Source organism: Spinacia oleracea, chromosome 5 (assembly GCF_020520425.1).
Source record: "Spinacia oleracea cultivar Varoflay chromosome 5, BTI_SOV_V1, whole genome shotgun sequence".
NCBI classification, from domain to species: Eukaryota; Viridiplantae; Streptophyta; class Magnoliopsida; order Caryophyllales; family Amaranthaceae; genus Spinacia; species Spinacia oleracea.
Genome location: NC_079491.1, coordinates 28,112,363 through 28,128,281, shown reverse-complemented (window position 1 = coordinate 28,128,281; position 15,919 = coordinate 28,112,363). Strand labels below are relative to the sequence as shown.

At 35.6% G+C, this 15,919-nt stretch overlaps 1 protein-coding gene across 1 annotated transcript; it reads right to left on the bottom strand.

Moving 5' to 3' along the window:
- Window positions 1-4,424: 4,424 nt before the first annotated feature.
- Window positions 4,425-5,375, bottom strand: LOC110775928 (F-box/LRR-repeat protein At4g14096-like). Its single transcript, XM_021980526.2, has one exon. The coding sequence runs from the start codon at window positions 5,373-5,375 to the stop codon at window positions 4,425-4,427; it is 951 nt and encodes a 316-aa protein (XP_021836218.2).
- Between the last annotated feature and the right edge of the window lie 10,544 nt (window positions 5,376-15,919).

The following is a 15,919-nucleotide window of genomic DNA, read 5'->3' as shown; positions in this document are numbered from 1 at the left end:
ACACACAACCTACCTCGATAATGTTAAATCTGATGTACATGGTAGGTTCTTTCAGTTGCCTGACAGGAACACCTCTCTTAAAGACTCTTTTAAAAGAGTTGAAAATGTACATATTATGCTTGATGAAACTAATGAAGTTCAGGAACAGAAGGATTTCGAAAATGGTTTGATTCACTTCACAGATAACAATGAGGAAACTTCTCCAGCTAGACAACATAAAGAGACAGTTGAATCAGGAGTTCAAGAAATCAAAGTGAATCAGGGAGTTCCTACTCAAGAGGAACAAGATCTTAGAGTTCATGATCCAGAAGTTCCTGTTCCTGAGGATCACCCTATTATTAAACAGGAACAAGGAACTCGAGGATCTCAAGGAACTCAAGAAACAGAAGTAACTGAGGAAAGTTTGAATATTCTTGTGGCTCAATCTCAACCTAAGCCATGGAAACATCAGAGTTCCTCTCCAATGGATCTGATCGTCAGCGACATTGAAAGAGGAATTGTGACAAGATCTGAACTCAGGAACTTCTGTACTTTCCATGCGTTCCTCTCCATAATCAAGCCAAATAACCAGAAGGGGATAGAACTCAAATGGATGTACAGGATCAAGCTTGATAAACGTGGAACAATGGTCAGGAACAGAGCAAGGTTAGTTGTTAAAGGCTACAATCAACAGGAAGGTACTAATTTGGAAGAAACTTATGTTCCTGTTGTTAGATTAGAAACTATAAAAACTTTAATTATTTTTGCAGCCCTTACAGAAATTAAGTTGTACCACATGGACGTCAAACGTGTCTCCATAAATGAATTTTTTAAAAAGGACGTATGTGTGGAACAACCTCCCCATTATAAAAATCATGAATTTTCAAATCACATCTATAAGCCTGACAAAGCTCTCCATGGGTTAAAGCAAGTTACAAGATCGTGGTGCGAAATATTATCTAAAATCCTTCTGAAAAATGATTTTAAACGAAGCAGATATGACAAAAATTTATTCTTAAAATCAAAAGGAACTGACTCACTAGTTGTACAATTTTACGTTGATAATATACTGTTTGGTACAACTAATGAAAATTTGTGCAAGGAACATGCAAAGTAAACAAGCAGAAAGAAGCACGGGAAAATGAGATTGGACCTCGGGATGATCAAGCTGAGATAAGTAAGCAGGAAAGTTCCTCACAAGGTATTACTTTTATAGATTTATGCATAACTACTATATACCATTATAAATACATGTGCGTAAAGCATAACTGAAGTTTACCATTGTTAAGGAACAACTAAAAATTTAGAATTAAAATATGTATTTAATTAGTCAGTAATATGAGATACGTGATTCAAACAGTTCCACTAAAATATGAGGATCATGGATATATATTTTTTCTTTTACAATTTTTTTCCCTTTTATTTATTTTATTTTTCCACCAATTATTTTTATTTTCTTTTATAAATATATCCAATTTCTTTTATTCCATTAAATTTTATTTTTTCCAAAATTAAAAGCTGATGGATCACACCTATGGATCTCTCATACCCAAGGCCACTACAAATTCAAATCTCACCAATTCAAAACACATGATCCTTTCCAAACACAAGGAACCCTAAAAATTAAAAATCCCCAAATTAAAACCCTAGCCATGAAAAACAGCCAAACTGAAAACCACCACCACCACCATCACCGGCGGCCGGACCCAACAGACCACGACCACCGGCGACCTCGGTTCGGCGACCGGACTCGACCCGGCCAATCGACTGAGCCCACCCGCTAGCCTCGAGCCCAGCCGCGAACCACCACACATTCGTACTTCTCCCCAGCCACGAACCACCACCTCCTCACCCCACAACAACCCTCGGCGCCGGCCACCCACACTAACCCGTCGTCCGACTCCGACAAACCAAACACCGTTCCTGTTCCCCTAAACACCGAACCGTCCGCGAACACCAGCCCTCACTCCACCCAGTTCGCGAACGCAAACCCTCGCCCTGCCCGTTCGCGCCCACCATCGATTCCCAGACCCGTTCGCGACCCGCCTGCCCTGTTCGCAACCACAAACCAAGCCCCGACCCGTCAGAGAAAAACCCACACCCCCCCGTGTTTCTGTTCAGTTCGCCGAGAGATAAGGAGGCCCAACACCGACCCGCGTTGGGTGGTGAGGTTATTGCATAAACCAAAAAAAAAATAAAAAAAAAATACGGATTGTTCTAAGGGGGAAATTACCTCATTCCGTGTTCCTTCGGTTGATGATGTAAATATGGTGACAAGGGTTTGCAATTAATATTGAAGATTTATGGGTTATGTGTTATATTAAAAGGATGGCGTTGTTATACAAAAAAAAAAATAAAAAAAAATAAAAAAGAGTAAATATGAAAGGGTTAACAACGTGGTTCCTAAGGTAAACAGTCCTCTGTTGTTTGTTGATACATCTTTTGATAATGAGAATATTGATGAGAAAGTGGAAGAATTAAAGGAAGCAGTAGAAATTGAGAAAAGATGTGGATCGATATGAAGTTGTGAAAGGACCAACCTACACTTGCTACATACCAAAACCATCCTCCCTGATCCTAGCTGTGTTACATTATGCTTTTGATTTTTTTTGGAATTTTTTATTTTATTTTTTTATTTTTTTTGTATGTAACCATCTGTTGGGAAACATACAATTTCTCTTCCTTTATTTCTGTGGAACTCCTAAAAGATCGTATCTCTAAAAACTTGGCTTGTTAATTATTATGTTTTATATTCGAATTTAGTACGTTGGAACTTAACTTTGAGGCTAACTTAGTTTGCCAACCGTTGATCGGAGGGCGCTATAATCGGTATATATTAGTACTGTATTTTTCTACTTTTTGTTAATGCCAACAGGGGGAAATGAATGCAAACTTAACTTAAATTGATCACTTGAGTCCGTCTCACTACTCTCTTCTCGATGTAAGTTTATAAAATTTTATTTCTCGTTTTTAATTTTATTTTCGTTTATTAAAATTAATTTCAATTTTCCTTAATTTCATTTAGGAAATTTAGATTAATTTTTATAAAAATACTTTATTTAATTTATTGTTTTATATTTATGCTTATTGATTATTATTGCATTTAGTGAAAGTTTGCTTTTGTTGTCATCACCAAAAATGGGGAATATTGTTCACCCTAAAGTTTTGATGATGACAAAGCAAACTCCTGACAATTGGTTAAGTTATGTTGCATAATAGGTTCCGAGATCCTTAGAGGGATAATGCTAAGTTAAGGAGATCCTGAGTTGGATAAACTAAGCAACGTGGAATATAAGCAAGTAATTGATCCATGTCAGACACTACATTGAAGAAATAATCATTAAGCAAGACGAGATCCTTAGGCGAGTTCCTAAGGCGAGATCCTCATATATTATGTGGATACTCGATGTTCCAGAGAAGGAACAAATTGGGAAGACTTCGAGTGAAGCTTCTAAAGGTGCAACATGAAGACTACAACATATGAGTTTATGTTTAGGATTTATGTAAGTATTTAATATTGTTTATACGTAATTTGGAACGAAAGGAACCTAAGTATTTTGGTACGTTTTAAATTGAAATATATTAACTGTAATTATAAAAGAGTTTTAAGTTGGAAAATCTTTGTTAATAAATAAAATGAATTTAATTAATAAATGTAAACATAGGATTTTGTTTTCATTCTCCTTGTTTCTCAAGCAAAAGATTTTCCATGATCCTTAAAACTCTCCCACGTATTTCTATTTAAACGTGCATTTAGTGTTTTGATTTGGTCTCCCTGTTTCTCTCCAACTATGCCCATGTTACTGAGCAGTAACTGTTAGTGGGAAGTTGAGGAGAACATGGGTACCCAACCTTAGGTAAAACTCTCCTATAAAAGGAGAAGAGTTTTGGCTTTTCAAAACACAACTGATTTCTACAAAATCTATCTTAAAGAGCTTAAACGTTTTAAAAGAATCAGTTGGCAAAATAGAGTGTTCCTTGAGTTCCTTATTATTATAAGCTTTATTACGTACTAGAATCTATCTATCATATTGTATTTTGGGTTTAAGGATTGAGTGATCCTTGAGTGACTTAGAGTTAAGTCAAAGAGAGAAAGATTGACTTAGAGTTAAGTCAAAGAGAAACAGAGCGACTTAGAGTTAAGTCAAAGAGAAAAGGAGCGACTTAGAGTTAAGTCAGAGAGAGAAAGAGGAGCACAGTAATCGAAGGGGATTGCTGTGGGGAACTCGTGTTCGAGAGGAACTCGAGTTAAAGAGTGTATTTGTAATAGAGTTATTGCATTAATACAAAAGAGTAGTGAGGTTCTTCTTGATTAGGGTCAAGAAGGTTCCTCCGTTTTATATCTTTCTTCGCTCATTGTTCTCAGTCTCTTTATTGTTTAAATTCCGCAAGAAACTTACTCAAGTTCCCAAGAAACAATTCACCCCCCCTCTTGTCAAGTGTTTCTACTGAACTATCAGAGTTGCAGCAAGAGACAATGATAGATATTTGGTGCTGGTAATCCCTGATAGAATCTGAACTGCACGATCCATCTGGTACATGGTTCTCTCATATATCTCAATATTCCTCAAGTCAATGACTGTTCTTTTGAGCTGTGGAAACGAACCCACTAAGAAAAAATGACACGTATCATCCATGATGTATAATTTCTCGAGCACTGGAGCAGTTATTTCAAATGTATGCTGGATATCCTGATCTGACTTGGCACGAACCATTAGCGTCAACCTCTTAATAGCAGTACCAGAAATCTTATATAGTATATGCTTCTTGTAATATGATCTCACATCTATTACCAACTCTTGAAGCTGTGGACAACGACAGAGAAGCTTCTGACAGAAATTAAAATTTGGATGATCTGGGTACAAGAACTCAACATGGAGTGACTTGAGACTTGGAAAATAATCCTCAAGAAGAGGAACATTAAAGAGGTAGTCCACCCTGAGCTTCATCTTTTCCAGAGATTTGCTCACAAAAAGTTCTAGAGGCAACTCAACAACGCGACAGAACCGAATTTCCAGTTCAAGCTCCTGAACATTTCGACTCAAAGCAAAGGAAATGAAAGCACGGAGACAATGTACATCCACAGACCGGTACCAACTTAACCGGAACTTTTTAATGTTAGGTGCATCACAACGTTCAAGTACTCTTTCGATAAACATCATAAATCCTCCAGGATTGTCATTTGCTTGTGTTAGGTGGCATAAGGTATTATCATCAAAGTCAAAGCTGTCAATGGTTGTCCAATAATGGTTCCATCTTGAAGAGAGCACACTGGTTGATACAGCATTCTTTGTTGGAAGTAATGAGAGGATACGAGTTATGATGCCATCTGGTAAGTTTCTGATCTTGTCTTTCTCACCATCATGGCTCGCCTTCAATTTAGAACAAATTCCCATCACTTAACAATCAAATCTGGAAGAGAAACATGCATAATGTTAAAATATACACTACAACATTTCCATGTTCAGCTGATGCAAATATGATTGTTATCCGTACACAGCCATTTCAGAAAACAAAATGCATTGTTACTCTATCTCTATTATCATAGATAGAGTGTATCAGCATAGCTCAGTATAAACTCTACTCCCTCCGTTCCTAAATAAGTGTCCAGTTCCCATAAATATCGTTCCCTTATAAGTGTTCAGTTTCCATTTTTGGACATACACCTTTCCCACTTTTTTATACACGTACTTATCCCACATTTTCACACACTTTTCACATTTTTCTATAAATCATTACTCCCTCCGTATTTATTTAAGAGATATACTTGGTCGGGCACGCGTATTAAGAAAAAGAATTGAATGAAATAAAGTAATAAAACAAGTGGGGTTTAGTAGATATTTTAATAAGAAAAACAAGTGGGGACCATGTCATTTTAGAGAGTGGGGGTGAGGTTGGGGTGTAGATATATTATTTAATTAGATGGTGGGGTTGATAAGTTACTAAAAATGACAAGTGTATCTCTTAAATAAATACGGCCGGAAAAGACAAGTGTATCCCTTAAATAAATACAGAGGGAATATTGCTTTTTCTTACATATTCTACCCTTTTTCCATTTTTCAATCAACACATCCACTTTTATTTATACTTTATCAATAAATAATTATCTACTTTTTCCTTTCCAAAAAAAAAACATTCTCAATCAATAACTCTTACACACAATATAGTTTTATTAAATCCCGCGTAAATGTCCAAAGTGGACACTTATTTAGGAACGGAGGGACTATTATTTTGTGAAGCCCATATTGTTTAAGTGGTAATGGACTAATGGTTGCACGTTTCATGACCCTTCCTATATCTTCCATGACCTTCGGAACCAAGAAAATGGGTTGTACAAGATCATGTTAGGAAGTGAGTAAAAAGAAGAGGCAGTGGAATTAGACACCCACTAGAAGAGAAGTTAGCAGGAAATACATGACTAGTTGACTACAAGTGCAATAGTTAATTGGTTTGAAGACTACCTTTAAAAGATAAACGAAATAACCTCCGCTATGACCAATTAACAAGTTATTTTCTCAATAGAAGCCGACCCATTAAGGCACCCTAGAGGGCATCTATAAACATAACCGCTACACGTGAATAGCGCATGTAACAATAAAATTAGTAAGCAAGTTCAGTCATATAATTCATTACCATTCTTACATCTGGCCGTCTAGGATAAGAATTACTCAATCTATCCCAATGGATAAATGACTATTGATGTAACTCGAAGACGTGCAAATTTAACTATGTATCAAATTCAAATTCAATTTTTTGTTTCGTAATTCGTTCTTTTTTTGTTTGAATTTGACATTGAGTTTCTCATTGTTCGTCTCTCATAAGGATTGCAATTCATTTCTAATGTTACCCTATCAATCCTAGCATGACACCGAAAATTGACAACCTATTTTATCAATAGAAGTCTTCCCGTAATCCTAAAAGCCTGAAGAGCATCTGCCAAATTACTCAATCCACCCCAAATGATAACTGATAAGGACGGTTAATTAATGTAATCACGAAAAATGAAAATTTAACTATGAATCAAATTCAAATTAATAATAAAATCGAATAATCAATAACAATAAACATTTCAATTTAACATGATTATAATAAGATGTAGCTATAATGACAACAAAAATAAAGGAAAAGAGCAAATGTACCTGTAAATTGGAGAGAATTAAGTTGAGTGTTCCGTCTCCTACGTTATGAAAGAAGTTTAATAACCTAGACAACTAGTCAATTAATCAGTTACTCCCAATTTCCCGCCAAAAAAAAGGAACTCCCAGTTTAGCTTTTAAATTACTTTAGGAATAGCGCTCAAAGTATTTATTGGGGAATCATGTGGCGGGAAGTGTCAAAATTATGGCCAGGGACCATGAATTCTTCCATGTTAATCTCATTAATTTTCCCAATCAAAAGACAGTCAATGTTATTTGACGTGGGTCTCATGTACATTCAACAATATATTTTCGCAATGACACATTTGCTAAAAAGGATCTTTTATAACCTCAATTTTGCGAGAAAGAACCTTATATAATTTTTTTTGTGAAATCATACCTTAATGTAAATTTTTTTTGCGAGAAAGGATCTTGTATAAATTTCTTTTTGTGAAATCACACCTTAATGTAATTTTTTTTTTTGCGAAAAACAACCAAAAGTAATTTTTCGGCATTGACTTGCACGTGAGAATCATAAATTGCTTTATTTTGCTAACCACACCCAATTTTCCTCCAAAAATTTTAAGCTTTAAAACCTAAATTTGAAAAAAAAATCGAAAAAAAATCAAGTTTGAAAATTCAAGACTCGGGAAAATCAGTGTCGTTAGCCAAGTTAAGCCACATGTGTTGCTCACGGGCAAGTCTATGGCCGGAAAAGCTCGATCAATGCCGGAAACTTCCCTTGGGTCTTTTCTCGCAAAAAAATTACATTAAGGTGTGGTTTCACAAAAAAAATTATATAAGGTCTTTTTTCGCAAAATTTGAGTTATAAAATGTCATTTTTAGCAAATTTGTCTTTCGCAATACATCAACAACCATGTAATATACAATTAACGACTAACATTATGCAATAAACATCTATTCAATCAACAACTACAAATACAGTCAATCACTTACAAAAAAAATAATATTGCATTTGAGTAATGGAGTACATCAGAAATCATAGAATACAATGTCAACAAACATATCGTACGTACAATCAACACATATTGATATGAAGTCAAGAGCTACAAATATACAGTATAATAGTTAAGAACTTAAGATTATACCAACCATAATTTCCAGCAAAATATTTATGAAATTATCATTTAATTGAATAGGTTTCCACCCACTGAAATTTACTCAGAATTTCTCAGGGATTATGGGCCATGGCTAGGGATGTCAATGGGGCGGGGCGGATGCGGATGTATGTCCCTCCATCCCCATCCCCACCTAAAATTTTCATCCCCATCCCCGCCCCATCACCCATGGCGGGTACAAAATTCATCCCCATCCCCGCCTCAACGGGTATAAACTAAAATCCATCCCCGCCCCACCACCCAACTAGGTATCCATCCCCGTCTTATCCCCGCCCCATACCCGCGCCAATATCCGCCTAATTTTTCTTATTTAGCAAACATTTTCCATATGTACGAAGTAATGAAAGTTAACTTTAGAAAAAAATTACCTTACGACTAAAGAGACATATATAATAAAAAAAAAATACCCGTCATAACAAAAAAAATCTATACAAAAAACTTAAAATTCTCACCTAAATTCACATTATCACCTAAACATGCACATAAATACAAACTCACCCCATCACCCATGGCGGGTATGAAGCGGGGCGAGTGGGGATGGGGTGGGGCGGGCGGGGATGGGGCGGGTTCAACACAAAATCCACACCCGCCCCATCACCCATGGCGGGTACGATTTCTATACCCATCCCCGCGCGCCCCATCACCCGCCAAACCTACCTCCATCCCCGCCTACTTGGGGCGGATGCGGGGCGGGTCTACCACGAAACCCGCCCCACTGACATCCCTAGCCATGGCCCCATGAGGCCATGATCATGGAAGACCGAAGACGGACACTGAGGGGAATGTAGGCTATGTTCTGCTCGACTTATTTTGACTTATTTCAGATAAAATAAGTTCAGATAAGTTCAGTTAACTTCAGATAAATTCAGATAAGTTCGGATAAGTTTAGATAATATAAGTCCAGAAAAATTAAGTTTTTTCACAATTTCACATAAAAATAAGTTTGTTTCAGACAAAATAAGTTCAGATAAGTTAAGATAAGTTCAGTTAAGTTCAGATAATATAAGTTCAGTCAAAATAAATCCAATAGAACGGAGCCTTAAGGACCGAAGGATAAAATACATTTTCAATTATTTTCTTGATTACATGACATCTATAAAGATAGTATAAGAAATTGAATCAACAAAGTTCGCTCCAATCATGTTTATAACATGGCAACAAGTGGATAAGACATGAGTTGAACGATTTACCAAAGTAATGCCTATATAAAACTTATGTCTCATTCTGCATATATCGGAACATAATTTATTTATAAAATTACCATTTACGTATTCTCATGTAAAGTTAATCTGTTTCTTTTCTATAACCCTTATAAAAGCCACAACCCCAAGTTTGGAACAGTAAAATAATGTGGAATACCCGTTTTACCCTTACGCCTTTGCCACGTTGGGCCTGCTTTCTTTGCCACGTTTGGCTCATTTCTTTGCCATGTGCGATCTTCCTCCTCTCCCTCACTAAGTCAGTAATGGCGCCTCTCCATTACTGAATCATTAATGGCGCCTGCTTTCTTCTCTCACCAGCCCAGAAAAACTCACCATTCGCCCGTCTTTTTTCCTTTTCCTCCTTTCACTAACAAGCCATGGGTTCGAACTCAAAGTAAGAACGAACGAAACCAACATTTTGATGGGAGGGGTGGGCGATCTTTTGATGGCGGGGGTGGACCTTTCTTTTTCTTTTGAATTGCCAAAATTGAGTCAGAGGATAGGCTGCAATCGTAGGCGAGATCGGGTTAGTGTCGGCCTCTCCCTCATTTTTTGCAGAAATCCCAAGAATTTGAAGCAGGATGGTTGATTATTTGTCCAGTTATGTTGGTATTTTGATTTGATGTGTCGTAATTTTGGGGTTTGTTTTGACAGGTTTTCAGTTTTGGTTTTTGGATTGTAGGTTTTTAGTTTGGTTCGTCGTTTTTTGGGGGTTTGGTTTGCCAGATTGTCGATTTTGATTTTAGGATTTTTAGGATTATTAACAATTGTTTGGGATTTTGATTTTCAGTTTGGTTCATCTTATTTTTGGGGGTTTGATTTGCCAGATTTTTAGTTTTGGTTTTAGGGTTTTAGGATTTTTAGGATTATTAACAATTGTTTGGGATTTTGATTTTCAGTTTGGTTCAACTTATTTTTGGGGGTTTGATTTGCCATATTTTTTGTTTTGATTTTAGGATTTTTAGGATTATTCACAATTGTTTGCGGTTTTGATTTTAGGGTTTTCATTTTGGTTTGTCTTATTTTTGGGGTTTGGTTTGCCAGATTTTCAGTTTTGGTTTTTAGATTTTGTACTATTAATCGTTCATTGTTGTTTTTGTTATAGATTAATCAGTTTGGTTTGTCATATCGTGCGTTCGTTGTTGTTGGTCATGGAGGAACTTGGGAAAGGCTACGAGGGTCCAGGAGGTTCTAGCTCTCGTCACTGGGAATTTTCCGGCCAGCGAAGCTAGGGTCGAGTTTTTGGCTCTCCGTCAATCCAAGGTTAGAAACTATCATTTTTTTTAAAAATGTTATAAGTTTACTTTTAATTTGTAGTTATGCTATGTTAAGGCTCAGTTTTAATTTGTAGTTATGAATTGTGTTATTCGGTTATACCAATGACTATATCTTTTATGTTACACTCCTTTGCTTCCCTTGTGTTGTGTGCCAAGTATTGTAAAGAAAATGGGGTGTGAGGCTGCTCATATATGGTAGTACACTTACATCATGCTTACAACTATAGTTGTTTTATCTTGTAAAAGCCTTTTGCTTTCTTATCATACTTTTCATTTGACATTTCTGTTATCTTAGATACTCAATAATGTGCCTTTTTTTTAACTGTGCTTTTCAGAGTTTACCATTGGTTCAAAGGTTTTATTTTGTTTCATTTTTTTTTCACAAGTTTCATTTGGTGTGTTTTTTTTAATATATAGAGGTGCTTATTGCATTTGGTTCCCAAAATGCGGTTGGAATTTGGAAAGCGATTGGAATTGAGAATATTTTAAATAGCCTGTTCACTACTCTCACAATGACTAATTAACACTTACACAGTTTCACCACTATTTTTCAACACACTAATTCATTACTCACAACCCTAGGAAAAGTTAGAACCCTAATTCTACTTTTGCCTCCCAAGTGTGTTCTTCCCAAAACTCTAGAAACCTTGATTAAGATCTAACCTATCAATCATCAAGGCGGATCTACACTGTCGGTGAACCAAGTAGAGGAACTACGATTAGATTTCTTGTTCATGTTCGTAGACATAAGAGGAAAACACGCTACAAATGTATGTATTGCTTAATCTGCACTTTATACATGCTTCCTTGCTTTGGGGTTATTCTGCTATCATGTTATGTATTTAACTGTAAACCCCTACAGTGGTATCATGAGCTTCATGTGAACTAAGTACTTTTTAGCATATTTCATATGTTTTATGTGTTGTCGAAATTTTCTGAATTTTTCTTTGCTTTTCGAATATTTTTCTTGATTATTGCATGAATAGTTAAAAAAGGTATTGTATTCATAAAATGTCATAATTTCGACTTTTCTGACCATAATTTGATTTAAAACGGCATTTTGAAACAAATCATGGAAACAGAATATCAAAAACAGGCCCCGAAGTTGGATTTTTTGGGCATTTTTGTTGTTTAATGAATTAAATCATTAATTTTGATGCATTTTTTTAATTTATTATATGAGCGAATCAACTTATAAGTAATTGAATTTTTGTCTTACTTGTTTATAATATTATAAACCTATGATAATTTTTTCGTTCATAAATTTTAATTATAAACCGGCACCCTAATTCCAATTTAACCTAGGTTAATGGATTTTAGTTCGAAAATTAATTTTATTAATTGGTTAGATCTGAAAATTTATTTGAAACAATTGGAAAATTCACGAAAAAATTCAGAAAAATTCGACAATAATCACAAACATATAAACATGCTAATAAGTACTTTAAATACATGTAGCTCATGTTACCACTATAGGGGTTTACAGTTAAATACATAACATGATAGCGGAATAACCCCAAAGCCAGGAAGCATGTATAAAGTACAGATCAAACATTACTTATGTTTGTAGCGTGTTTTCCCTTGGTTTAACGAACAAGAACACAAAAAAGAACTCCAAATGTCGTTCCTCTACTTGGTTCACCGACACGTTCAGATCCGTCTTGAGATTGATGGCTTAGACCTCACTCAAGATAGTTTAGCTTTTGGGATGAACACTTTAATGGAGGCACAGAGAGTAGGGTTTCTCTTACCTTAGGTTAGAATATGATGTGAATTAGAATTAGGAAACACTTAGGTTTTAGGTTATTAAAGTAACCTTGTAACCACCAAGCTAACCGGCCAAAACAGAGTGGCCTTCACCGGCCAACAGCTTGGCCCACGACAACAACACGCATAGCAGCGCTGCCAGCTGTTGGGCCGCGGGCCTTGGCTGCTGCTGCTACTCTTCTTTGTGCGCGCGCGACCAAGGCAGCAAGGCTATGACCCTTTGCGTTGGTGCCTTGTTGTCTTGCTCGTGGGCTTGCTTTCGTGTTTGCTTATTAAATTATCATTCGATAATTCATTTATCGTTTCGTACTGATCCATTGTTGTACGATACGATTATTCGTTTCGCCTAGCTTACGAATATACGCAACACGATATACGATTTTACGATCCAATGTTAAATCGTATAATTATGTTTTCCGAACTAATTTCCCGAAAAGCTATTAAATGAACTTCCGATTCATTTAATCCGTTTATCTGTTACATGTCAATTATGTGACCTTATAGGTTCAGTCAAGAGTAAGCTGTGAGCCTAATTAGGATTAGAACTCACTGATCGGAAGCATTGCTCCAGCTAGCTGTTCCGATCACTTGATCTCACTGAATTAATTGTTCGTAATTAATCTTGAACCTTTGATATTAGACTAATGCACATTGGGTGAAGGACACATTTCCTTCAAAATCGGATAACGAGTTATCACAATCAGGAACATGTTTCGTTGGGTTAAAATCGTTTTTGGGTTGGCATCAGATAGAGTGTCAAATCAAGTTCTGTTGTTTGGGTGATTTTGGTTATCGGTAGGGGTGTTCATGAGTGGTTAACCGTCTTGAAACTTGATTCGGCTCGGTAACCAAAAGTTTTGGCTCGACATTTTAATGACATGTAGTTGTACCATTTAAACTGTAACTATTTAAACTGTAACTGTATAAACGGTTCACCGCGATTTCAGTACGGTTACCCAGTTAACCATTAACTGCCAATTACTTTTTTATTATTATTTTCGAACATATTTATGATACTTGTAAATATTTTACAATCTTTTTTAAAAAAAAATTAACATCATTAAAATGAAAATCAAGTGAAACAAAAATGGGCACGAGCGAGTAGTAAGCTAAGTCATGGCCTAATATATGGGCTAAGAAGTAAGTACCCTAATTGGGCTAGCAGTGCACAATTTTTTTTTTTTTTTTTTTTTACTGAAATACTTTATTGTTACAATATAATTTTGTGATTTTGTCACCTACCACTAAATTAAATTAAAATATTTATAAAATAAAACCGGTTTTTTCGATTAACAATTTGGAAAATTATAACCGTAACCGTCCCATTTAACGTCAATTTTACCGATTCGGTTACTGTAACCGTTTAAGTTAATTTTTCGGTTTAGTTTACCGCCTGTTTAGTAGGAAGAGCAATGGATCGGACTCGAGTCAGATGTAGTAACTCCGAATCCGATCCATTTAAATTTCGGACTCCAAAATTGCATCCATATCCATATCCAAATCCAAATTGCATCCATATCCATAATCATGCGTTAACTTTACTTACATAAAACTTGTATTTTTTCAATTCTAAAATAAATTAGAAATCTTATTTCTCGTTTACCAAAATCTAATGAGTTTCTAATAAATAAATGAACTACAAATATACGTGCTTTAATTAAATATATTAGATTAAATTAATTGGGAACTTCCTTTTAAAAAAAAACTTATGTAAGAAAAATAGTATACTTTGAAATAATTTTGGGTCGGATTTGGACTCGGATTCGGACTCGGTTCGGATTCAGATTTAGGTCGGATTCTGACTCGGGTCGAAGCCTCTGCAGACTCCATATCCGATCCATATCCATTCTGATTCGGATGTTTTTAATCGAATTCAGATCCGGACTTTTTTTTCACGGATTCGGATCGGATTTTTTCCTTCGGATCGGGTCGGACTCGGTTCAGATTCGGATGTGATTGTCATCCCTACTGTTTAGTCCAGTTTTTCCGACTTTTGGTACTTTTCACGGATCCGGTTTTTTTATGGACGCCCCTAGTTATCGGTCATCTTACGGTTGGGTGTTGGGTTCGGGTCATACAATATGAGATCAAAATCGGCGATTGGTATGGTCGGGTGGGATACAGATTACGTTGTTCATATTTTAACATTTTGGGTTCCGATCGGTTAGGAATATGGTCGGTTCAGGTTGGATTCTCGGGTGGGGTCGGTTTTTAACAACTCTAATGAAATATAGAGAAATAGTTGAACGATTGGTGAAAACATTATTCTTTTACAGAGTAAAACATAGTATTCTCATTTTTCATCCAAGAAATTTAATTACGAGTATCCAACGTTGATACAGGATCGGATAAGTTTGTTCAATTTTTTTTATTTTTTTAAAATAGAGCAAAGCCGCTATCTCGGATAACGGTTTTATCCTACTAAAATCGTTATCTCCTAGTAAGAACGCTATTTGAGATAGCGGTTTAGCTCATTGAACCAATATTTTAGATTGGTTTTCACAATAGTAAAACTGCTATCCCAAATAAGCGGTTTTAGTGGATATAATCGCTATCTCAAATAACGGGTTTGCTCTGCAGGGAAGAAAAAGAATGTCGTTATGGTCCTATGTGATACGGAGTAGCACATTAGTAATTAAGTTATATACCGGTGCATAAAGGGAAATGAGTTTTAAAAGAACTATACTTCTATAATTGTTCGAAAGAGTTAGCGTAATAGTGGAGACAGTGAAATACGGGAGAGCATTTATGATATAGGGTCGTTCTATATATTTACCTGGTTTTCACTTATTTTTTCTGAAAATATTTTATTTGAACTTGTGTTACTTAACTAAAATTATTTAAACTCACAAAACTTATTTCAGTTATGAATTATAGTTGGATAACCCTTACTTTTTTTCCGAACTTATTTTAACTTACTTGAATCGGGTTAACAAAATTTTATATTTAACCGCAGTAGTAATAGGACGTAGTAATAGATAACTACGTATGAATTATTTACCCGCTGAAAGGAGTGGGATATCATGATTTTCGTAGTTTGGAAAGAGATGAAGAGTATATTGCTATTTGCTAGTCGTATTGATATATTGCTAGTCTCAATGTTGCATTTGATATCGGCAAGGCTTTAAGAGGTATCTTTGTTTGAATTTGTTACATAAATGTTACGTTTAGTGGCTCCGTAACATAACAAGAAGTTAGAAAGATTCAGTATTCGATGCTCAGTCATTTCACATATTTTAGATTTCATAACAACATACAATTAAGAAGCTAATCATTTAACAAATGTTCTCAACCTCATTAAATAGGACGGGTTTTAAAGGTTGAACTAGTGTGTAGTCCGGGCGATGCCCCAGTTGTTACTTTGAATAATTAAAATTCGAAATTTTTTTTCAACTCAATATTTGACTAAGATACATGTA